The sequence below is a fragment of the Cyanistes caeruleus genome, chromosome 2, assembly GCF_971803275.1.
Source record: "Cyanistes caeruleus chromosome 2, bCyaCae1.hap1.1, whole genome shotgun sequence".
In the NCBI taxonomy this organism is placed as follows: domain Eukaryota; kingdom Metazoa; phylum Chordata; class Aves; order Passeriformes; family Paridae; genus Cyanistes; species Cyanistes caeruleus.
The window spans coordinates 99,802,457-99,826,171 of record NC_141702.1 but is presented as its reverse complement, the minus strand read 5'-3'; the positions used below and the strand labels follow the sequence as shown (position 1 = coordinate 99,826,171).

Genomic DNA, 23,715 nt, shown 5'->3' with positions numbered 1-23,715 from the left:
TTTTCTTTTCTTAAATAAACTGTCATGCTAGTGTTAATATATTGTTGGCTCCCTCATACTCTGAGAATACTGCTGATATAAAACATGTATATGTTAGATTGGTAATAGTATCTTTAGTGTAGCTGACTAGAACAAATGTGTTTCCCTCATGGCTGTGCTAATGTGATAAAGGAAAATTGGCTGTTCATCAGCTTTTGGCTGGGTAAAGACAGTAGAGATGGAACCACATTCTTTTTTATGCATTAATACCACTGAGAACTTTTCACTAGTTATATTTCATGTGCAGGCATGTTGTGCAAAGATGTTGTAAAACATGAGATAATGCTACAAATAACAAAGTAGAAAAGCCTGTATCTTTTATGATGATAACAGTCAAACACCAAATGACAGTAACAGGCTGTAAAAAATATGATGCAGAAAAAAATTGCAATGTAACCACAATATATACGTATGCTTAGGCTCTTGCAAATAGGGCATCAGATGTTTAGACGGTTTTGTATTAAAATTAAATAAAGAAAATATTGTATTTAGGTCATTGATGTGTCAAGACAAAAGATAATTTAAAATGGAGAGATGTATTTTGAGCGGTGAAACTCATATGCAATAACTTTTTGAACAAATCTCAAGGCTTAGTAATTATGATAATAGCCTTCAAATTTCCATCAGTGGAAGGGCAATAAATAATCCTGTCTAAATTTGGGAAATATTGACTGAATCTGGAAATGGCAATAGAGCTCAGCATGCATGTGCATGTTTGAAAGTACAGTTTAAGAAGGAGAAATTCATTTATACAATCTTGTGTGAAGCCAAAAAAAAGATAAAAGGCCAAACAACCCCCTCCATCTTATTTCATGTTTTCTTTCTTAAAATGCTGATAGACTCATGTTGCCCAAGGCACTGATGCTGATCATCTGAGCTCAGATTTATAGATATGTCCATTTATCTTGGTCTGAAATTTGAAAGGTTTTATTGTCAGAGTAGTATTGTATGTGTTTATATTGTGGTTTTCAAGCTGGTATTTTGTTAACTGGTAAACAAGTTCTGTCTTTCATTTTTTTGCAACAAATTATTCTGGCTTGTATACTTTCTATGTCCTCACATAGGTATTGTTCTTATGGAAGCCATAATTCCAGGTTTATTTTTTTTTGATTGGCTTGACTGTCAAGATGGGCTAAAGCACTCCAGTTTTATTTGCCTTGATAGACACAGTTCTCCAGGCATCCATATTTGCAAAATTAAAATAATGCTTTGTAAATTGGCAGCAGCCAACTGGTGTTTTAAAATTTTAAAACTACCAAATTCTTACGTGAAAAAAGCTTTATGCAAGCCAAACATTGCTAAAACCCAAGTAACTGAATTTTTTTTACAAATAAACTTTCTGAAATAAAAGTGTTCAGTAAGTCCAACTTAGTTTCTCAATTAACTTCATTAATGGGAACCTAACTGTAGCCACAATACTTCTGGTTTTCATTTTGTGTGGACCTGGATTTTTAAAATGAGCATGTTGAATTTCATATATTGTAAGGCTGAAAAACAATCCCATATTACTAAACTCTTCCTAATTTTGGGTAACCTAAATCTAAGCATTTCTAATGCAAAAAAAAAAAAAACCCAACTTGGTAAAAGCTAAGCATCTTGTGACATTGTGGAGCTGGGAGAATGCCATAAAGTATTTCTATGAACGTTAGCTCAGATTTAAAATGAATTGGCAGGAAAGGGAGCACTTGCAGAAAACAGTAGCCTGGGGTGCTGGCTGAGTGCATATTCCTAGCCAAGGGTTCCCTTGATGAACGGGAATTACCCAGTGGGTGTAAAGCAGATGTAGGCAGTTCCTGTACCATTCCCTTCAGCCCTTGTAGAAAGAAGCATGCTGGGGTTAGGGAGGTGTTTTGGGGGGTTTTGGAGGCCTGTGTTTGGTTATCCTGAGCATGGTGTGCAGCCCCTTGAGGCCTGTTTGAAGTGATGTATGAGAAGAGCTGTGACAGCTGTAACATGTGCCCATGGCCCAAAGTGGTGATGGAGCTGTAACCAGCCTTGTACCTTGTGAAACACACCCACCCTTCTTTTCCTGTCTTCCGCTCCATCTCCACCAATTCTCTGTGCTGTAGTTCCATCTTTGATTTAACCCTTGCGGAAATTTTATATAATCTATATAATTTTATAAATTTAAATAAATGTAAATTTTATAAATTTATATAATTTTATACTTTCCACATATGAGTGGTGATGTATTAATGAAAAAGAAGTAACTGCTTTCAGTAAGCACCAAAAATAAAGACATACAGCAAATAGCGTGAGGTAATGTTATCAGTTAATCAGTGATAGACAAATAAATGCAGAGAAACCAAAGTGACTGCATGATGAAAGCCTGTATTTGCCCCTTTACTCTGATTCTATAGGTGCATCACAGCCGAATTAATTTCTTCTTGAATGGTTGGGAAGATGATAACACACCTTTTGATTCAAGGACTCTTATGGGAACAATGGAAGATACTGATGCTGATGGTACTCTGCAAATTGGACAAAGCTTCACAGGTAAATCTTGTAGTACTTTAGTGGAATGCACTAAATAGTCAAAATAAAATATGCTTGATGTGGTTAAAAGAAGTGGGTGAATAATTGTAAGTTATTTCTATGCTGAGAAGTAACACCTGACTGCAGAAGAAAATTCTTATTGTTCAGTTAGCTTTCTCACAAGATTGGCTGGAAGATAGACTAAATTATGATCATCTACCAAATATCTATATATTCCTGCATATAGGTAGGTTTTAATGAATTCTCTAAAACATGTATGTAAGGTGACTTGTTCTACTAATTTCTACCCATAGTTTTTCTGAGTAAATATAGGGAACTGTTTCAGAATAGAATTGTTCATGGCAACGAGACTATACTCCTCTCTCTCTGCGGAGTCAGGAACAGAGACGAAGGTTTCTGTCTGTTTTCTTCAGTTCTATCAATACTCATGTAAACCATGGCAGATTGGAAAGCTTTCAGCTTTTAGTAATGCCTGAGAGTTTTACTCTTCATCTGAGTTTTATATGTACTATATCATGACATGATCATTGAAGAACAGTGGGGGTTGTTTTGTTGCTTTTAACTAATTCTTGGCTCTGCAGGTGTAAGACAACTGACTATTGCACTTTGGGAACATGCACAATTTGAAGTTAACTTCCAAATACATGTCACATAAACAGCTTTATTGTGACTTTGGGCAAGAAAGTATTCTGCACCCCATTCCTTAAAGCTTGTATTTGGAAATTTATTTTGTTGTGGTTTTGATTCTTAATGCTGAATAGATAATAATAATGTAAAAGAAAGGAATATTTTAAAATGCTTTTTATCTTTATTGTATAAATTGATAGGTACAGTTGTACCTACTGTATCTCTTCTCTAATTAGAGGTGGCACATGGACTGGCTCATTACTTCTGTCTAATGAGCCGATCCCTGTGCCACCTCTCTAATCAGAAAAGAGATAGGTACAAAATGTTCTTATAAAGTTATTATAAATCATTCTTTTTTATCAAAAAAATTAAGTCACTGCCCTCTATAGTTTTGTCCAGGTCCAAGATGGTTTCATTCAGAAGGGGTAATTGTCCAAGAGAGATTTCTGAGTGCTGAATTAAAGGTGCTCTTATGCAGTGCAAAGCTGCCTTCTGCTCGATAGATTATTTATAGTATATTTCCTTAGGTTTAGAGCAATTTGTTGGAAGAATGCAAGATTTTCGATTTTACCCAGTGGCACTTACAAACAGGTAAAGAACTTTTATTTTTGCAACAAAATAAGAGTGTAGTGAGAAGAAAGTATAGATAACAATATGCTTATTTCCCAAAGTGTAGTGCTTTTCAGATGTTTCCTTTAGATAATTGCTTATGATGATGTAGTTTCCTGAGCCTCATTTCAAAGATTACCTTTAATCTAAAAATCTTAAGTTAAAATAAATTCAACAACTTAATGTGTTTTGCTTTTGAATTGTTGCTTAAATAGACTTGATGTATGTAGTGGTGTATATAGTATATATGTAGTGAAACAAAACACTGTAAAAAATATGTGTTCTCCTTGTTATTGTTGTCCTTGCTACAACCTGACTTAGTACGTATTCTGCAGGGAGTAGATCCAGTTGCTAGATTTCAATGCTTATAAACTGTCTAGGTGTTACCCACTCATCATAATTCTGTCATAATAGTGTGTGCTGATAAGCTTAGTCCCGATGGATAAGTCTTGCTAAGCTTCCTTCGAGCTCTTTGTAAACTGTAGGGCAAAGAAGGGAGCACAGTGGACTAGTCCAGTTTTGACCACTAAGATAGCAGTGATGCAGATGAGGAGGACAGGCATTCCAAGTGATTAGCATGCTGGCTTTGTGCCTGGAAGATTGGCTCCCTGTGCTTAGCTTTCACTTTCCTGTGGTTTCACTTCCCCACGGTATCCATGTCGGGTATTCTTGGTGCTCCCCACCCCACACACACACCCCTGCCCCGAGGTGCCATTGTCCCTTGCTCTCCAGATTCGATTGTCACCATAAGGCACCAATGACTTAGCTACCTCAGCCCACAGCGCCCTGGGCAATTGCTTTGACTTCCTCTGTTCCTGAGGCCAAATTACTGTTGCCACTGCAATTTCTGCTGCCCTCCAGCCTCCCTTCCTAGCACATTACAAAGAGATGTTACCTTTGTTATCCAGCTCATGCTGGATTAATCCAGTCATTTCAGGCTGGCCAGAAGTAGTCAGGTCCTATTTGTCTGCGTGGTGCTTCTGGGGAGGCTGCACACAATGACACTCAGGACTGCAGACCTTCAGGCTACTTAATGATAGTCTTTCAATAAGATGTAGAGCAGTTTCCTTGGAGCTCAGCTGTCTGCAGGACATCATGATGAACTAAGATCCCGTGAATTGGAAGTATTAATGTGAATCTGAATTCCAAGTTTTATGAAAATCGTGTTGGTTGTATTTCTCAGAGCAGTGCTTGTCAAATCTTTTGAACTACAATTTAGGTCAGTGAAATGAATAAAGCTTAGCAATTGAAAACTAAGATATTTTACAGACTGTTTTGACCTGCTGATGTCTTTCTAGATTTAGTTTTATATCCACAAATAACTTGGTCCAAAATGTTTGCTTGGGATAAACTGGGAAGGAAATTCTTGCCTGCATACCAATTACTTTAAAGCTATGGATATTTAAAAACCCTGTAACTCCAGGTTATGTGGAAGTTATAGTGGCAGCTAGCAAGTATTTATTTGCTTAATAAGCACACAAAATTTTGTTCTTATTGATAAAGTAGGCAAATGGGAAAATTAACAAGGTTTAAATATAAAAATTCAATCTCTTCTGGACTCACAAAATCCTTCCTTTATGCCAGCGAGGAGCAGATAAAGAATTTTCCATGTCATCCGTATATCTGCTTGCTTGCCTGCCTACATACCTACCTTTGTATCTATTTCAGTTGCTGATGTCAGAGGGGACTGAAGTATCTCAATGATTTGACATGACTAGGTTGATTGCAGTTAAAAAAGTGGGCATTTTTATTAAAACTGGTTAAAAGTGAAAGTATTTCTATCCAGGTTTCCTAGGGTACAATATAATATTGTTCAAGCTGGTCTTTTGGGAACATTTGAGTGCAAACATTGAACTTTACTGTGGTTACAGGTAGTGGATGGACACTGTGGTGTGTTTAAGAGCAGGATCCAGACTGCTGTTTGGAGTCAGACATGATGCTGCATTAAAATATTAAGTTTTTCTCCTCACATGTATGGCGGGATTCATTCTATCTAGCTTTAGACATCCCACCAAAGAACTCATTTCCCTTGGTGCCTGGTGTCTGAAAAACTCCATATATGTAGAGCAATGAAAGGAGCTCCAGAGCTCCTTTCTGTGTTCTTCATGGATATTTTCTGAAGATGCCTGAGCATCATTCATGATGCTGAGACCTTGGGAGGAGGCTTCACTCCTAGTTGAGCACCCCATTTTTATGAACTTACATCAGGAGTTTAGGGCTTCTGCTATAATCTGAACTGAATTTTGTTTAATCTATGAGCCTAGATGCACAAAGTGACATTTGTTCTTTTTGTCATGTATGTAATTACTATATTCTATGCTATAACAGAGACATTTTAGAAGTATTCTCTGGAAAATTCCCTCATCTTCATACCCAGTCTGAGTGCCGCTGTCCTGGAAGTCATCCCCGAGTACACCCTTTGATACAGAGGTATTGCATCCCTAATGGTGCAGATGATACCACTAATGACAGGGTGCTGAGGCTGGATGCAGAAGCCCATCCTCTCTACTACATCAATGATAATGACATTGGGACCACCTGGATTTCATCTGTGTTTGCTAATACTGCAAGTCTGGATCGTGGTGTTTCAATCACAATAGATTTACAAAATGGACAGTATCAGGTAATGGGAAGATGCTATTTGCCATTAATTTAAACAAAACTAAGAAAATATTTTTGTAGATATTGCATTGCAGTTTTGAGGTTATTCAAACCTTATGTTTTAAAATGTTATCCTCAGAGGACCAGGAGGAAAGTTTCCTTTATTGGCATATAAGAGTGCAAAAGGCAACAGAATGCATTATTATTCTTGGCATTCTCTTTTGATGGGACTGTTTTAACAATCAGTAATCTAGAGTAGATATCCTGTGTGAAGGCACCAATATTTAGAAACTGATTGTTGTCTTTTAACTCCACTCTTGTAAATTTCAACTTAAATTTTAATTTCTATTAAACTTAAGGTGCTTGTTTCATATCAGCAGGTAGAAAACTACAGACAAAATTTATGTATCAAAAGCACATTGACATATTTGAGGGTGTTTCTGTTTGCAGATGTTCTGGAGGTGATAGCCTCCCAAGGAATATGAAAGGAGAAAATGATAAACAGGCATAGTTATTGAGGAGCCTGTATTGCTCCTAGCCCTTCACTAGGCTGTTGAAGAATGTCAGGATGTCCTGGAAAGAGGGACATGTCAGAAGTGCAGCTGCATTCACAATAGGGAATTCACCAAATTTCTGTATATTCTTGCTGGCCTATTTTTTTAAAATTAATGGTGAGTAGGAAAAGAATGTGATGACAGACTGTGGCTACATATGTAAAAATTAGTTGTTTAGTTAAAAGTAATTATAAATGTATGCTGAATTCGTGGCTTTTGCTTATTTGATACACACACTTCTGCTTAAGCAGTATGCTGAAGGAAGTGCTCTTTGAAACAACAGAGGTATTTGATGAGATTCTGAGCTAAAAGTATGGAGAATTAAAAAGAAAATTACCTGCTATCAGACAAACAACTTGTCAAATATTTGGCAACACAAAGTTACAACTTTCATTTTTACCAAAATAACATTGCTGTAACAAATTGTGGACCTGACTTTTCAGTGCATTTTCAAACAGTCTTTGAGAAAAAGTGAAGTTCTTACGCAGTAGTTCAGTAGGTATGTGATAGTGTCTGAGGGATCAAAGAGCTTGTTCAACAAAAAAGGTTCTCTTTGGCTTTAGTTGGGAATATGTGGGGTAAAATATGGTTTCTTCTGTCTCTGAGTGGTGAAGCAGACTGTATAGTTACATAAAAAAAGGTTTAAATTCTCGTTGTTTTACAACTTAGCCATTAATATCAGTTCATAAATTTGTTATCTTTTTGTAGGTATTCTATATTATACTGCAGTTCTTTAGCCCACACCCTGAAGCAATAAAAATTGAAAGGAAAAAAAGAGATGATCTAGAATGGGAAGACTGGCAATATTTTGCTAGGAATTGCAGTATTTTTGAAATGGAGAACAATGGATCTCTGGAAAAACCAGACTCTGTCAACTGTCTCCAGATGCATAGGTATGAGTGGGTATTATCTGCATAATACAGACGCTTTGAACAGGTAACATCCTGACACAATTCATTGCTATGTCCCAATGAGATAGAATCTTTTAATTTGATACACTCATTTGTTATGGACTGCCGAATATATAAAAGATCCTAAACGTGAGCTTTCAACTCAAGATTGCCAAAAAGTCCTCTGTCATTTTTATCAGATTTTAGTCATTTATGAGTGTGAGTCAATTATTCCTCTGTTATTTTTGAGGTAGAATTTAAAAATGTTACTTGGTAGTGTTTTGATGGCTATTGTCAGTAGAATTGCAGAATACTGAGAGGGTAAGTGAAGGAAGGTACTGATACAACATTGTTCTAAACTGTCAAGTGAATGTGAAAATCTCCTTCTGATCTCTGGGAGGGCAACTTATTCAGAGGCTTAGAAAGTGGCCAGACTGAAGTACAAAAGCCAGTCATTCAACCCTGCTAGTGTTATGCAACATGTGTAAGAAATGGGTTGAAAATGGTATCTTGAAGCTTTCTCATCTTTCTAAGGAAGAAGCAATATAAAACTGTGTGAAGAGGGACAGGAAGGTTTTATTACCATTTAGAAATACATTGCAAGTCCTTTTACTGTCAATTAACCTGTGAAAATTTTAATCTATATAATATATACAATTTAGATTTCATAAATACAGTGTATAAATGTATATAGTAGTTAATATATTACCATATTACACGTGTGTGTATGTACACACACACATATATAATTGAACTTATACCACTATATGTATATTGAACTGCATTATCTTTTGCCTGAGTTCAGATGCCAGTCAGTATAAGGCTTGTTTAGTACTTGGCTGGAAATCAGTGAGAAAATACATTGCCAGGTGCTGTAGGCACTTTGCTTTCTTTTTTTTTTTCTTTTTTTTTTTTTCCTCCACTTTTGCTACCTTTCTAAGACTTTTCAAGTGTCAGCATCTTTGTCTGTTCTCCGGGAGTTCAGAGTTCTGAGGAGCACAACGTAAGGTCATTTGAGTTACACCACTTTTCAGCAAAGGAATCTGAGATTTATTGCTGATCTTTGAAGCAGAGGGTAGAGGAGAAGGGAAATACCTTAAGTTAAGGCAAATGTTTTTGGATAAATAACCCAAGTGAGGTGAAATACCACTTTCAGCCCAAAAATATGTTTGTATAATTTTAAAAAGAGCTGAGGAGTTAAATTTGGACTGTTTCCATAAATATTTTTTTAAGCAGCACAGTTTCTCCCCTTCACTTAAAATGTAAATGATGGTAAAAAATAATGTGAATGAATAATTTTTGGGTACAACTGATGTACAAAAAGCTTTAAATGATAAGATATATATTGGTGAATATTCTGTGTGCTCAAAGAAGAGTTACTGTTGAAACAAAGCTCCAAATTTATGTCAGCAGTGTAACAGAATTCCATGCAGGATTTTATTGTAAAGCAAAACTTGTTTCTCTCTCTTTCTGTCATACCCACAAACTTGTAACTGCCAAGGCATGTCCAGATTGTTTGTCCAGGATTTAGACACCAGTGTCCTTGTGTCTTGGTGGCCTATCCAGGATTCCCTGGGTTTACATGGAAGACATATGACCTTAGTTTTGAAATCCTTACCGTAACTTGATGGTTCTTGTTTTGCTGATCACATGCTAGTACTGAATGGGCTCTTTTTGTGTCCTTTAGGAAATGAAAGTGTGATTAAGGTTTTTGTTTCTCCATCCTGTACCACCTATGTAAGTTAGGAGTTGCTCACTGTCCTTTATCCCCCTATCAGAGGCTTGAATCTTAGCTTAGTCTGAATATTGTCTGACCCTTATTTTAGAAACTCCTTTGTTTTCCTGGTTTCCTGAGAAACTGCATGTAGATGTCCTAAAATCTTGATGACTTGCTTCTCTAGTAGCCATCAGCCTTACAGTCTTTCTGCTGTTCCTTCTGATGCTTCCATAACAACATGGTGTTGTTTACCTGCCATTTGTACCTGTCTAAACATTTCCATTACAGTTCCATAGGCCACGGAAGAAATATACTTTATTTAGTTTTCTGTGGAGGGAAAAGGGCATAATCACCCAGAGAAACAGATGTATCCCACTGAGATTTTTGTGAAGCACTGACCTGGATTAGGAGTACAGGAAATTCAAAGATCCTCACAAAGACAGAAGAGCTTGACTCAGCAGACCTAGCCTAACTAGAAATCTCATCTTTCAAAAACTGACATATTTTTAAGTGACATTTTTTGAATGTTGCATGTCAAGTGCCAGGTGATAATGTGGGATGCCTATTTTTAATGATCTCATGTAGGTGTGCCAATAAGCAGACATTCTTTTCTCTTCCAGAGGCTAAACTCTGCCTAGTACATGGACCAAGATAATGGGATTCATATCAAGTTGTCCAAATGTGCAGTTTATATCTACATGTTTACTCAGTTTTACTTGAATTCTCAGTACTATCCTTCTCCTTCCTGAGCTTAAATATGCAGTTTTACTCTCAATCTTAGTGCTTTCCATTAAATTATCTTGCACTTCACTTGGTGGAAGGTGGTATGTGTTTCTATCTCTGCTCACTCACATGAGCAGGGGGTACGGTCCCGTGACTCTGGAATTCAAAATATAACAATTGTTTCTGTGTGGTTTTTATATGTGTTTAGCAGGTATATTACTAACAATGTAAGCTTATTAATTATTGTGTTAGTTGTCTGAATGATTTCCTTATGTGGTTCAAGCCTAGTTTGTGTTTCTCAAGGACTGTGTTAAGCTTTATAACGTGTGTGAATGATACTGTATCAGTCACACTTTAATCGTATTTTGAAGTTGCCTGCTAAAGGCTTTACTTTTAATTGGAAACTTTGGGTCTGGAGATGAGCATGGTAGTTTAGGGTAAAACAGACATATAGTGGACATTTCTTTTCACCTTCTTGAATTCTGGTGACTTGTAATCCACTGACATAAGAACTTTTACCCAGAAAGCACGAAACCACCATTTACAGTTCAGACCCTCTCTGAAAACATTATGGTAGGGGCTAGAATCTGAATCTGTAAAATATGTAGTATTTTGAGTTTAATTTGTTTTCCTCTCTGTTTAAACAGCTTTACACCATATTCTCGTGGTAATCTAACTTTCAGTATTCTTACCCCGGAACCAAATCACCGACCTGGTTACAATGATTTTTATAATACTCCATCTCTTCAAGAATTTGTAAAAGCTACACAAGTGAGGATTCATCTCCGTGGCCAGTATCACACTAATGAACCTTGGGTAAATTTTAGGCATAGGTACTACGGAGTTAATGAAGTTACAGTCAGTGGAAGGTAAGTGTTATGTGACTCTTCCCACATCCAGTACTGTCTCTGTTACAGCTCTGCGTAGCATAAAAGGACCTGCCTAAAATTTGATCAGCTTGTTTTGCTTTTGCATGTATGATTGAGCAAGCAATTTGGTCTGAAGCAGTGTATCAAGTTGAAAATGATTGGTGTACTGTTTTGTAAAACTGTTTGCTCACATTTTATTTTACAATTAATTATACTTACTACACAAATCTGTCAAAAGCAATCCTTTCCTTGGAATAACCAATGCCTCTAAGCAAAGGCTTATGACTGAAACAATGGCTTGTGCTTGATTTCAGAAACTCTTCCAAGCTATAGATTTCCAGACATTGCAATTTTAACAGTCAGTTCAGTGCTCGTTCTTTGTTTTAGTTGGAGTTTTCCTTTCAAAATTGGGTAGCTGTCAGTAAAACTGTTGTATTATCTGTGACTGACAACTTTATTGTATATGATAAGTGTGCTGTCTTGTGAAAGGACTAATTATGCCCTGTAAATAATATGCAAATTTGGCAATGAAATAGTTTCCAAGAAGCATATGGTGCGGATTTGTAAGTATTATTATTCCTGAAATTATTTTGGAAGTTCTCATTTTGAGAGAAACCACCCTGTTAGAAGTCATGTTTACTTCAGAATTTTCTATCTTATTAATATGTTTAGATTATTCATTTAGATGTATTAAGATAACACAGCTTTATCTTGGTGATGATGTAACAGTAAAATAATTTCAGCTGTAGTTTGCAAAGCTGTGCCATGCCTCCAGAAGTGCAGCCCTTCAGGTAGAGTGGTATGGTTATTGACTATTTTAAAATTAAGACTATACAGATTTTATTTTAGTAAGAAATGGACATTTTAACAGAGATAAAATGGATTGAACTTCAAAATTATTCCTGATGTGGTTAAGATTTCTTGGAAAACTAGACCTGCACTGGAAGTTTTAATATTGATGAAAAATTGTAATTTATTTAATAAAATTTTACATATTAATCTTACGTACTGAAATACAGTTTTCATTTCATATCATATAGGGCAAGAGTGGCTCTCATGCCACTACATTCTGGTTTTTATTTTCTTGAAAAGCAGTTGTTGATTCCTAAGAATATATTGAGTGAAGTAGTCTTTTGTAATTTACTGCACCTAACAACATTCTCTTTGGTGACATTTATTTCTTCTTAATAAAGAACCCGGCTATGTAATACACAAAATTTACTTTGTGACTGTATATTTTTGCATAAAATGTATTTTCATGTTTTAACTTTTGACACCACCTATTGTTCTTTCAGGTGTAATTGCCATGGCCATGCTGATGATTGTGACACAGCTATAAAGCCATACAGGTGCCTGTGTGTCAAGGAAAGCTATACAGAAGGAAATAATGTGAGTCGTAACTTTGTCTGTCTATGCTGCCTATGAGGAGCCTCCAAAATGGGATTTCAGTCCTGGGAAATAGTGTGTTTATGTGTGTTAGTTTAGGCCTATCTTTCAGAGGGAAACTTTCTGTAGCAGATTTGTATCAATTAAGGAAACAGATGTATTCCACTCTCCACCAAAAGCCATTCCACCACAGCTCATCAGCAGTGTTGTGCTCAGGGGTTTGGTTGTTAGAGATTGTGCCACTTTCAAACACTAGATGCAAACCTGAGATTAGACTGTAAGCATCTAATAGTCTCTGCCTGCTGTAGCAACTAGCAACAGTCATGTAGGGTGAAGGTACTATTCTATGGTAATTTTAGTCTGTTCCTATGAACTCCAGACCCATTCAATAGGTGGAATGCAGTAGGCAAAGTCCTGGAGTTCAGCTTCCAATTTAGTTTCATTTGAAAGGAAGCAGTTCAAGTGGTCCATAATGCAACCTGAAGCACCATAAATGCAAAATTATAATTTTAATTTGTGATTCTAACAGTTTTATAATTCTTGGCCATGGAAGAACCAAAATGGGGTTGATTACTCTATGAAATTCTAGATAAATATGTAAAGGAGAGCTCAATGGTACCACTTTTTGCTTATTTCATGGAGCCTTGGTTTTCTTGGAGGCTGTTCACATACAACTTAACAAAAGCAGAACCATGATGCATGAGTAAAAAAAAAACTTGCTCAAAGAAAAGATTCCCTAGATTAATTATTTATCTCAAAAGAAAAAAAAAAAAAAGGAAAAGAAGTTGAGGTTAAAAAAGAATGAGCTACATCAAAGGAATGAATCCCTCAATCTCACTGAGTGTTAAATTTCCATTGTGAGTACATGTTGTATTCCTTGCTACATTTATGCCTTTTGGAAATAGCCTTTCTAAAAATTTAGAAGGGGTTGTATAGAATAGCAACAGCAGTAGCAAAGGGGAAACTAATGACACATCAAGAAACCCCCAAGCAGTCTGTGGATAGAACAGAGGTAGAACAGAGTGAGGAGAGGTAACCTCAGAGCATTTGATGCAGTGCTCATGATGGTGAGAAAGATCTTTGTAAAATTTCATAGGGGATCTAAGTTTTCTCACTTCTTTAGCAGAAGTATAAGATCTACAGTCTAAATGGGACTTGAGCAAAAATTTCAAGTTTTTAGATGGGTCAAATTAGAAAAAAAAATTCAAGCTGACAGTGTCCCTTTAATTAGAACACACATTGTGAAATGTTACTTTGTAAGGATTAATTATAAATATTTAATAAGATCTGGAAGTTCACCAAGCACTCTTGCAAGACTTAGACTACCTTGTGAAAACAAACCAAATACATTTTAATGATGTATCTGCCTTATCAGATATTTCCTGTCAGTGTTAATGGGTTGTTCCACTGAGTGTCACATCTTTGATTTGGCATATATGCATTGTAACTATAATTGAAGTGCTTGAATTAACTGTATTAATTCAGAGTACAATAAGGATGTTGTTTAATTATTTTTCTCGTTCTTTAGTAACCATGCCAGTATCTATTAAATATGAAATAAAATAGCAGTAGTAATAAAATAGAATTAGTATTTGGAAATATATCACTAAGTACTTTGAATTTTATCAAAGATTTACATGGAATCCAAAGAGCTTAATTTTTGGGGTTTTTTTTGGTATGGCTAACACTTAAAAGCAAAACCAAAATCCATCCTGATTTTTGACTGTCATTGGCAATGATAAAACTCTGTCTTATGGATTTATACCTGTCTCTTTGGTTCCCATCCCAGTGCATTAAGAACTGTAAAAATACATTTATTTGTTTATGTATTTATTTTTGTTTTTGTTTAAGTGAGCATTTGATGAAGCAAGTTTCCAAATATAACTTTTTTGGTAGAGAAAAAGAAATATTTTTGAGAGGAAATAACACTATCAGCAAGCAGTTTTTTTTAGCTACAGTCCTGTGCTAGCTGTAAGTCACCACAACTGAGGGGTTATAAGAAAGTTTCTGGCTTTAGGGTGAGTTTTTTCAATATCTTGTACTAGAAATCAGAGATTCTTGAAAAGATTTTTACATATGGCAGAGTATGTCCTTGTCAGATTTAAACTTAATACAGCTAAAATTACTATCTTGAATTTATCTGGCATATACATCTGGCTAGCTGTTGTGCAGCAAAGCAATACCAGAAATGAAAAATCTGCATAACTATTACAAATAGAAATCTTAGTTTAGGTATTTGTATCACTCTGTTATGAAATATGACATACCAAATGGATTTTTTTTTTTTTCCTGAGCTCCATTTTGGTGAAGAAAGATGATGAAATATGTTGCTATGAAATCTGAGATGATGGGAAGAAGGGCTTGCTTAAGAATGATTTGCAGATGTTACGGGCCAGATTATGAAAAAAGAAGAAATTAATGCTCATAAAAGCTTGTCTCATTTTATGAAAAAAGTGTTCAGCTTCTTCATTTACAAATTGTTTTCTAAATGTCTTGGATCCAACTTTGGTGGAAATCTCTGCCTTATACAAATGGAAACTGAGGGACTGAGAATGGAGTCCAGATTTTGGTAACATTTGTATGCCAAGATTAATTTTTAGACTTGAGTAAAAGTATGTTAAAAAACTTTCAAAGCTGTCACATGACAAGCTGGAAACAGCCCATGAAAGAACAAGACAGTCCAGCAAGGTTAGCCTTACATTACAACCTCAGAGCCTCATTTTAATCAATCATAGAGAACTTAACAGAGAAGGGTAATGGCAAAATATACAGGAATAGTTATAGAAATCATGATAGAAAATAGAATTTAAAATAAATAAAGCCACTCTGATAAATGTTTGAGAAGGTATGAAAGGGAGTGAGAAATTGACTGGATGCAGTAAAGGCTTCAGGTCTTCAGAGTTTTCCATAATGGTTTTAAACATCTGAGGTCTGAAAACTGGATATGGCATATGTTGATTTATCAAGAATTGAATAAATAAGGCTTTTTGTATTGTTACAGAAGTATCTATGTAAACGTTAGTTAAAGGTCAATCTATATCATGTTAGATATTGGAATTAATCATATGTAGTACATAAGGAGCTGTAAAAATGAACTACATTACACTCAATAACACAGTTCTCGCTTGCAGAAGCAAGTAAGCTAGAAAAAAATGCACTTTCTGTACTTGGAGCATTGTGATGGAACCCCATAAGACACCTTTAATTTCTATTCTGTCTTCCTTGGTCCCTTGGAGTCACTTGGTCTAATTTTGGGTTTTGTTTTTGTTTTTTTTTTTCTTCCTTTTGTAAAACCTGGATTTTAAGTTTAAAAGGTCTTTGATCATTGAGGAGTTCACAAGAGACAGGTGAAGTTCATGTGTAGTCTTGGTAGATATTTAAATGCTGTAGTGAGGGTGCTGGTGAAAGCAATGAGGAAATTAAGACTGTCTTTAGAGCATGGCAAACCTATCTGGAATAGATATTCCCTAGAAGCCATGTTTATTTGGCTAAGGAAATGAAATGGAGTGAAAGCATAGTGTATGGATACAGAAGAGGATCCGATAGGAAGGAAAATATTGTATATGATTAATTATCCCATTACAGTCAACACTTACAGAGCAGCATAAATTAACATGGGTGCTATACATAACTGAGGTTTTTAAAAGCAAGTCAGTATTTCAAAATGCCTGAGAAGGTGTTGTTCCAACCTCAGTGTCATCAGATTTTTAAACTGTGTACTTTTGATAACATGTATTGCAGAAGCATATGTATAAGTGTTATAGGTGTGTATGTACACTGTTTATTGAAACTGAACTTTCAGAGTGGGCTGCAAACTCCTACATAGGTTACAAAAAGGAAAAAAGGAATTAATTCCACATGAAATCATATATATATATATATATAAAAGGAATGCCCCTGAGAGGTAAGCAGAAGGATATTTAAAGTGTTGGAATAGAAAGTTCTAGTTAATCATGACTTATTGCAAGTTTTAAAGTATTGCTACTGTTGCTGTCTGAAATGTTTCTTTGGATATTTGTTGGCTATTTCTTCAGAGGCACTGTCCTCAGAATTCCTAGGGCCTAAAATTGAACTTGATACATAAAGCCTTATGCTCAAGTCACTGGTGATCTTTCCATAAGTATGCTGGGTTCAGAATCTTGAAGTTTATTTTTTTTCACTAAAATTATTATTAAAAATTTATCTCAAATTCATTATTGAAAATCAGTTTTTAATCTTAGTTTTAGACTAATTGGGCCAAGTTAGGCTTCATAATTTGGCCACCTGGCTCTATGTGATGTTTTCTCAGGAAACTTTTCACAGATGGTGAGAAGTTCAGATACTATATATCAAGAAGGCATGTTTGTTATTAGCTGTGGGGAAAACCATATATTTAAGATGTTTTCTGAAGGGCCTAGACATAACTGAGAATAAGGATATCTGCAAGTTTCTGAGTGTTAGAGTTACAGAGAAATGTTGGTTTTGTTAAGCATTCACAGTAGATTTGACATTGGCTTTTTGGAAACATACTTACCCATTTTACATGTGGTAGCCAAAAACCAAACCCCAAATCTTCTGATTTGGAATTCTTAACTACTATGCTTTGGACAAATGCAGAGTTTAGATTTGGTGAATGAAGACCTGAAGATGGCAACATCATAGTGCTACCAAACATAGCATCATAGTGCTACCAAATGTGAAATTTCAGCCCTGGAGGTCTGGAAGTTATATGCAATTCTTAACCTAATAAAGGTGTGACAAACAGCAGGGTGATGTGGGGGTCCAGTGCCCATTTTTATTGCATGCAGGTGTGACAACTGCTAGAAAAACAAATGTTTCACAGTCACTGCCAACTTCTGAATGACTGCTTTTTTTGCCAAGGAGGTTGTAGATGAGGGGAGTCTCTTCTCCCAGGTAACAAGTGATAGAACAACAAAACAAAAATCTCAAGTTGAGCTAGAGAAGGTAAATTAGGAAATTAGAATTAGAATTAGGAAAAATTTCTTCAGTGAAAGGGTTGCCAGGGATTAGAACAGGCTAAAAGGGAAAGTGATGGAATCACTGTCCCTGGAAATGTTTAAAAGCATGTAGATGTGGTTCTCAGGGACATGGTTTAGTGGTGAACCTGTCAGTGTTTGGTTAATAGTTGAACTTGATGAAGTTAAAGGTCTTTTCCAAACTTACTAATTCTTAAAAGTTTTGTCAACTTTGTAAAGTCACAGAACAAGTGATGTTTCAAAGAGGCTCCTTGCTACGTAATCAGATGCCATCTTTTTCTCTCATACTCCTTTGTGCTTGTGTGTCATTTAACAATAGGTGCAAGCACAGGTGTGCATAAGTAACTGATCCAAGATTAAATCTGAAATGAGATGATGAATGCTTTCAGCTGCTGTGTGGCTGGCCATGCACAAATGGAAACTCAGGGCTGGTAGGTTGGTAGCTATTCCTGTACTGTTTTCCTTTCAAGGAGGACATATTTCTATAGCCATGCTGGGAGGAGGGAACTGCATGAGCTGGATAGCTTGGCTGGTAGCTTGTTTTTTTGTTCTGCTTCTCAGGCTGTGCCATGCCTGAATGAACCCTCTTGTCTCATGTTGTTGGGTGCCGTGTAATGCAGATTTTTTCAATGCAGAGAGAGATGGAACATGGATGTGAATGAGGGAATTGAATAAGTTAGTGCTGTGTAAGTTGTGAAGAGTTACGGTCAAGGTGTTGTCCTTTGTGCACTTAAAGTGAGATAATCACAATCAGACAGTGATTGCTCTGATAAACAATGGCTAGAGTTCAAGGTCTTAAGTGAAACCCTGCTAATTTTCATCCTGAAAACTCCTTTCTTCCTTCACTGTGGTGATACTGTGTGGTTTTGGTTTGTTTTTAACATTTTATTTTAACAATTTATTTTATTTAATGTTTAATTAGAAGAAGATACGGTTATTCTTGCTATCTTATTGCTTGCTTTTTATTTCGTGTATTAACAGTAAATTTCAATAGATAAATTCTTGTGATTTTATTTTCTCCTCCAAGTGGCTTTTGATATAATTTGTGACTGGTCTGTAGTTCTTGGACTACCTTAAGGTTATGGTTTTTAATTCAGATTCTTTTACACACAGATTATGCTTTACCAGCACCAGCTGTGGATGAAATAGTTTAGAAACTTCAGTACCGTTTCCTAGTTTTCAATGAATAGATGATATAGTGTATGGAACACTGAAAAAATAACAAATAATTGTAATAATGCTTGGAATAACAACCATGAAGAAAGATGAGCATGCTTCTCAAGATTAAGAAGGAAGTTACCCAAAAAAGAAAAAATACTTAACAGAAGCAACTTATTTTGAAGCATTTAAATTCCTTCTGAAAGACAGAAATTATGATTGCAGTATATTGTGTTTCTTTTGTTTCACTCACAAGGTCAAATGGTAGTAGCACAAACTACAGTCATTACAATCTTAGGAACTACAAGAACAGACATTGTTTAAAATGCATCCAGATGGATGGATTAGGTGAATGCTTTCTGTGCCATAAACATAGCAAGCACCATTTTGCATCTTTAAAGGTTTAAGTGAATCAGAATCTCAGGACATTAGCCTGTGCTGAGTATCTAAATTCTTAAAATTATGTTCTTCTGTCGCCTTCCTTGGTTTTACTCTGTTTTTAAAGTGACTTTAACAGGTTAAAATGATAATTAAAATGTCGGGTTTGTTATTTCCCATTGTGCTTTCTCACTTTTTGTCTAAGCCTAATATTATTAGCACATAGAAAAAAATATGAACATGGAGACTATAATAGTAAACTCGTGAGGTGAAGAAATATTCTTGTCTAAGAAGCAGCATTTTCCTTTATTTCTGATATATTTCAGTGTGATCGCTGCTTGCCATTGTACAATGACAAGCCTTTTCGTCCAGGTGACCAAGTTCATGCCTATAATTGCAAACCATGTCAGTGTTATGGCCATGCAGAAAGCTGCCACTATGATTTAGCAATGGATCCTTTTCCTCTGGAACACCACCGAGGCGGTGGCGGAGTGTGTGATAACTGTCAGCACAACACAGCTGGTAAGTCAAAGAGAATGGAATGTTTGTTTTGCAGTTCCTTTTTGGCTAAGTCTTGTGTCAGCTGAAATTAGTAATGCCCAATGGCTGACAGTCCAATAAATTCTCATGTATATGTATTTTTAAACTATTCAGATAATGCACTAGCAGCAGTGGCGTCAACTCTTAAGCCATGGGAAAATACTGTAAAATTTAATACAATCTTGTAGAAAAACTTTAATGCAAAATACATTCAAATAAATAATTAAAATATATGGTTTCAAGGCAATTCCCATTACATGTGCTAGAACATTTAAATCCAAAATATAATCTTACTGGACCAGTTTAACAGACAACATCTAAAAAGGTTGTCAAATTTTGCTCTAATGTCAGTTTCTTATGTATTGAATAAATCTCTTTATTCAATGTAGGTAGTACATTTCAATACTTGTTAAAAAATTCTCTTCTATTTCAGTTTTCTTGGCTTTATCTAGTAAAGATAAAAAAGAAAAGTTTCAGGTTCAATTTTTCCAAAAAAATGTATAGGCATTTGCATGGCACAGCTTTTATATAAGTGTGGTATTATATAACAGATGGAAGTTTAATGGAGTAAAACATAGTTTGTAACAGGTTCATTGTTTCATATGCTCTGGATCACTAAATTGGCAGGTAGAGATGAAAGGTGCATTAAAATGGACGTCCTGAAAATTATAGAATTCTCTCAAAGGAATAGTCTTTAATTTTGAATTATACAGCTAATTTTAATGAATTGGAAGCCATAATGCATAACCTTTCTTTCATGCAGGAATGAACTGTGAGCTGTGCAAGGATTTCCATTACAGACAAGCAGGTGCAGATCTTTCAGCCATTGATGTTTGCAAACCTTGCGACTGTAATGCAACAGGCACCAAAAATAAGAGCCTCCTGTGTGATAATGTAAGTAGCCTCAATTGAGAGAAAAGGAGAAAATGTTTCAATCAGCTGGGTTGACAGCCATAAGGTGTTACAAAGTATATTCAGGTGGTAACTAGTGTATTAAAATACACCCTTAAGTACAGACTTCTAAAAATGATGATTGACTAACATCAGACATTTCAAAGCTGAGAAAACAGAGAGGAATTTGACATGTACTGGTGAAGAGTTACTCATCTAGATGAGCAACAGACATAAAAGATGCTGTATGAACAGTAGTTTTGGGATGTTACTTCTGCACTCAGTAATGTTAAAACATCTAGGTTTTGAGTGTTTTTGAAGGACTTGGTTCTGTCTTAAGGTTCCTAAAAGGTCTTGAAAATTCTGTCAATAAGCTGAGCCTGAAACTGAACTAAAATTAAGCTACTTTTCCCATAATAAGATAAGGATTGATCTCCCTTTTAATTTATAAAGTCCATTAAAAATAAAAGAAACCCAGAAAGTGACGCTGAAAAGAGAACATCATCAGCTATGCTTTTAAAGCCAGTGGACTTCATTGTCATGCAAGCTGTCTAGTCCAATAATAAATCTATCTGTAACTTTTAAAACATGCATGTTGGAAAAAAAAAAAAAAAGGAAAAGTGGTTAAAATCTTGAAAATCTTGAATCTTGAAAATTGTGGTTTCTGTTCTATGCATGTGTCCTGTCCATTGCCAAGATCTAATTTTTTTTTAGGAATAGGGAAGAAATAATTGCTTTGAAATTTATTTTGAAGGTTGAATTTATTCTGCAGGTAAATGTGATAGAACTCCTTCAGCTTGTAGCAAGTTGTCCTATCTCTTCTTTTTTCAACTCTTCTATTCATAAAGTATCTCTTGCTTTTTTCATCATATGTCTCTTGTAATTGAATTTTATTTAACAGTGAACTCTTCTGGATCCTATTGTGTTTTCATCCTCCGTTACCATCATAGTGGTACAGATATGTGCCCGGTTTGACTCAGTGCACCTCACAGAACTCATGCATCGAGTACAATATTCTGTGTGACATGCAAGTTTAGCAAAATGTGTTTTTATAGAATAGTCTTCTGTATTACAAAGAGAAATTATTTTAAAATTTTCAGTTTTCTGAAGTAACACACTCTTCCAGTAACACAGTAGTGGGAAGAAAAAAAAAACAACTTGCAAAACACAGGTATCATGTTATGCTATTTTTCAAGACATATGAGGAATGAAAGCAAATGTTAATTTTTGTATCCAGGGTTTGTGGAAATGTTAACCTAAATCAGCTTTAACTGTGATTAATAATCAGAGGAACAGTAGTTTACAGAAATCAGTGCTTTATACTTAAATATACAAGAACGTTGATAATGTCCGACTATGAAAGTATGAACGGGGAGATAAAATGGGAAAAATGGGGGAGACTGTATTGCACAAAAAAGAATCAAATGCTGCAGTAGAAGCAGAGCAGGGAGAAATGATTGAGAGGCATTAAAGAATAGATTAATAAGGCTGGGGACAAAAGGCTGAAATTAATTACATGAAATAGGAAGGCATCATTGGAGGAAGTGTTTCCAAATATGACCTGTGGAAGATGGAATCATAAGGAATAAGGACCTTCCTCGTGAAAATTAATTGTCACATGACATTGATAATTTTCAAGGAAATTTGCCAAAAATGGGGCAGAATACACTTTTACTGCATAACTCATCACTTTCTTCAGATCATCAACATTTTTTTCTTTTTGCAAAGTGCCACTTTAGTCACTAAGTTCCATGAGGTTCAGAGTTCCAAAATTAATCCATTGAATCACAAAACAGTCTAATCTATTGAATCACACAGAAAGAACCTTCACTTGTCAAATGAAGTATTATTCATGTTGATAGTTTGCAAGATTTGTAGAAGAGCTGACTGCAACACAGTTGCTCCCATCTTAGTTCTTTGGACTGATCATGAAAACTTTATTGCCTCTTTTGTTACCTATTGCACTCTACCCTTGGTGAGAAATGCATGTAGGTATGGAGAATTTCTCCCTTGCAGCATTTCTCACTTCTCATACATCTGAAGATCATGCCCACTTACAAATCAGTGTGTAACTTCCTTTGTATTTTAAAGAGCAAACTAACATAGTAAAACTTCAAAATTGTGACTTTATGGCTTGCAATAACAGGTGGAATTTTAGAAGAGTCATGTAGCAGTGCTTCTACAAGCAATTTGTTAGATATTTTTGCAGAGTGAGGTTTTCCTTTGAGACTGGTGAGTACAAGTGAGAATTGCTGCAGCCTGATAAAATTTGTCCACTTCTGTGCTGGTTATTGATGTTTAGTCATCGTAGAAAATATGGTCGTATTGTCTTTGTGAGCATTTGTCATGAAATATTTCAAACAATCAGAAAGTCCAGATGAACTGTTAGAGGTGCTTGAGTCCTAGGAGAGTGAAAGAAGAATTAGCTGCCTTCCTCTTTTCTCCTTAACCATTTGCATGTGAGGAAGTTCTAGCAGAATACTGCTGACATCATCATTCCTGATCTAGCTGGAGATTAATGTTTTCTGGCCCTCATACCAAAATCCTTTATTCATTTTCCTGTGCTTCTTTTTACCCAGACTGCTTTACAAATACTTACATATCCTATCAGACATGGCAGCTTGTAGTCCTTTTGTGATTCTGTTGTAAGTCATATATAATGCTGGGAGAAAAAAGTATTTTTTTCCTGGGCATTTGTTTTTAGACAAACTTCAAAATGCTGCTATTGCCTTTACCTAGTCTTTGGAAGTAACATTCTGGTCTTGGTGAATTTCGTTGTATTTCTTTACTCAGCTTTTGCTGATTTTTAAAAATTGACCCTTAACATCCAAATAAATATGTCTCATGTACTTGTAGAGAGGAAGCTGTATTTTAATGCAGAGGATATTGTTCAGAGTTGCAAAGACTTAATTTTCTTCTGTCAAGGTGGCAGCTGTATTGTCTCATGTTACAGGAAAACTCTAAGGCAAGAAAATGAAGAAAATGTTAGTTACTATTTTCTCTGAAGAGTCAAGCAGATTCCGGTGCTTTTAAGTAACTGTCTGAACAGACTTCAGATTTCGCCTTTCTGCACACTCCCTAAATACTGTTTTATAAAAATTATATATATATATATGCACAAAATGAAAATAGTATTTCTGTTTTCATTTCTGAGTTAATTCTTTTATCCAAAATTAGAGTGAGCATTTTCCGTTTCATTTATCCATCTATATGGAATTCAACCAGTTTATTGTGATTGACAATAAATAAATAAATGGAATA

The 23,715-nt window shown here is 35.5% G+C and overlaps 1 protein-coding gene across 7 annotated transcripts in view; it reads left to right on the top strand.

Moving 5' to 3' along the window:
• Positions 1-23,715, top strand: part of USH2A (usherin) — a 370,627-nt gene that overhangs the window by 29,727 nt on the left and 317,185 nt on the right. For all 7 annotated transcript variants that reach the window (XR_015283723.1, XR_015283719.1, XR_015283720.1 and 4 more), the window contains exons 4-11: positions 2,400-2,535; positions 3,690-3,753; positions 6,100-6,394; positions 7,635-7,819; positions 10,904-11,125; positions 12,421-12,514; positions 19,350-19,545; positions 20,327-20,457. Coding sequence is in view for 3 of the 7 variants with exons in the window: in XM_086878670.1 (XP_086734796.1) it covers positions 2,400-2,535; positions 3,690-3,753; positions 6,100-6,394; positions 7,635-7,819; positions 10,904-11,125; positions 12,421-12,514; positions 19,350-19,545; positions 20,327-20,457 (1,323 nt within the window). In the remaining 4 variants the exon portion in view is untranslated. The remainder of the gene's footprint in view (positions 1-2,399; positions 2,536-3,689; positions 3,754-6,099; positions 6,395-7,634; positions 7,820-10,903; positions 11,126-12,420; positions 12,515-19,349; positions 19,546-20,326; positions 20,458-23,715) is intronic.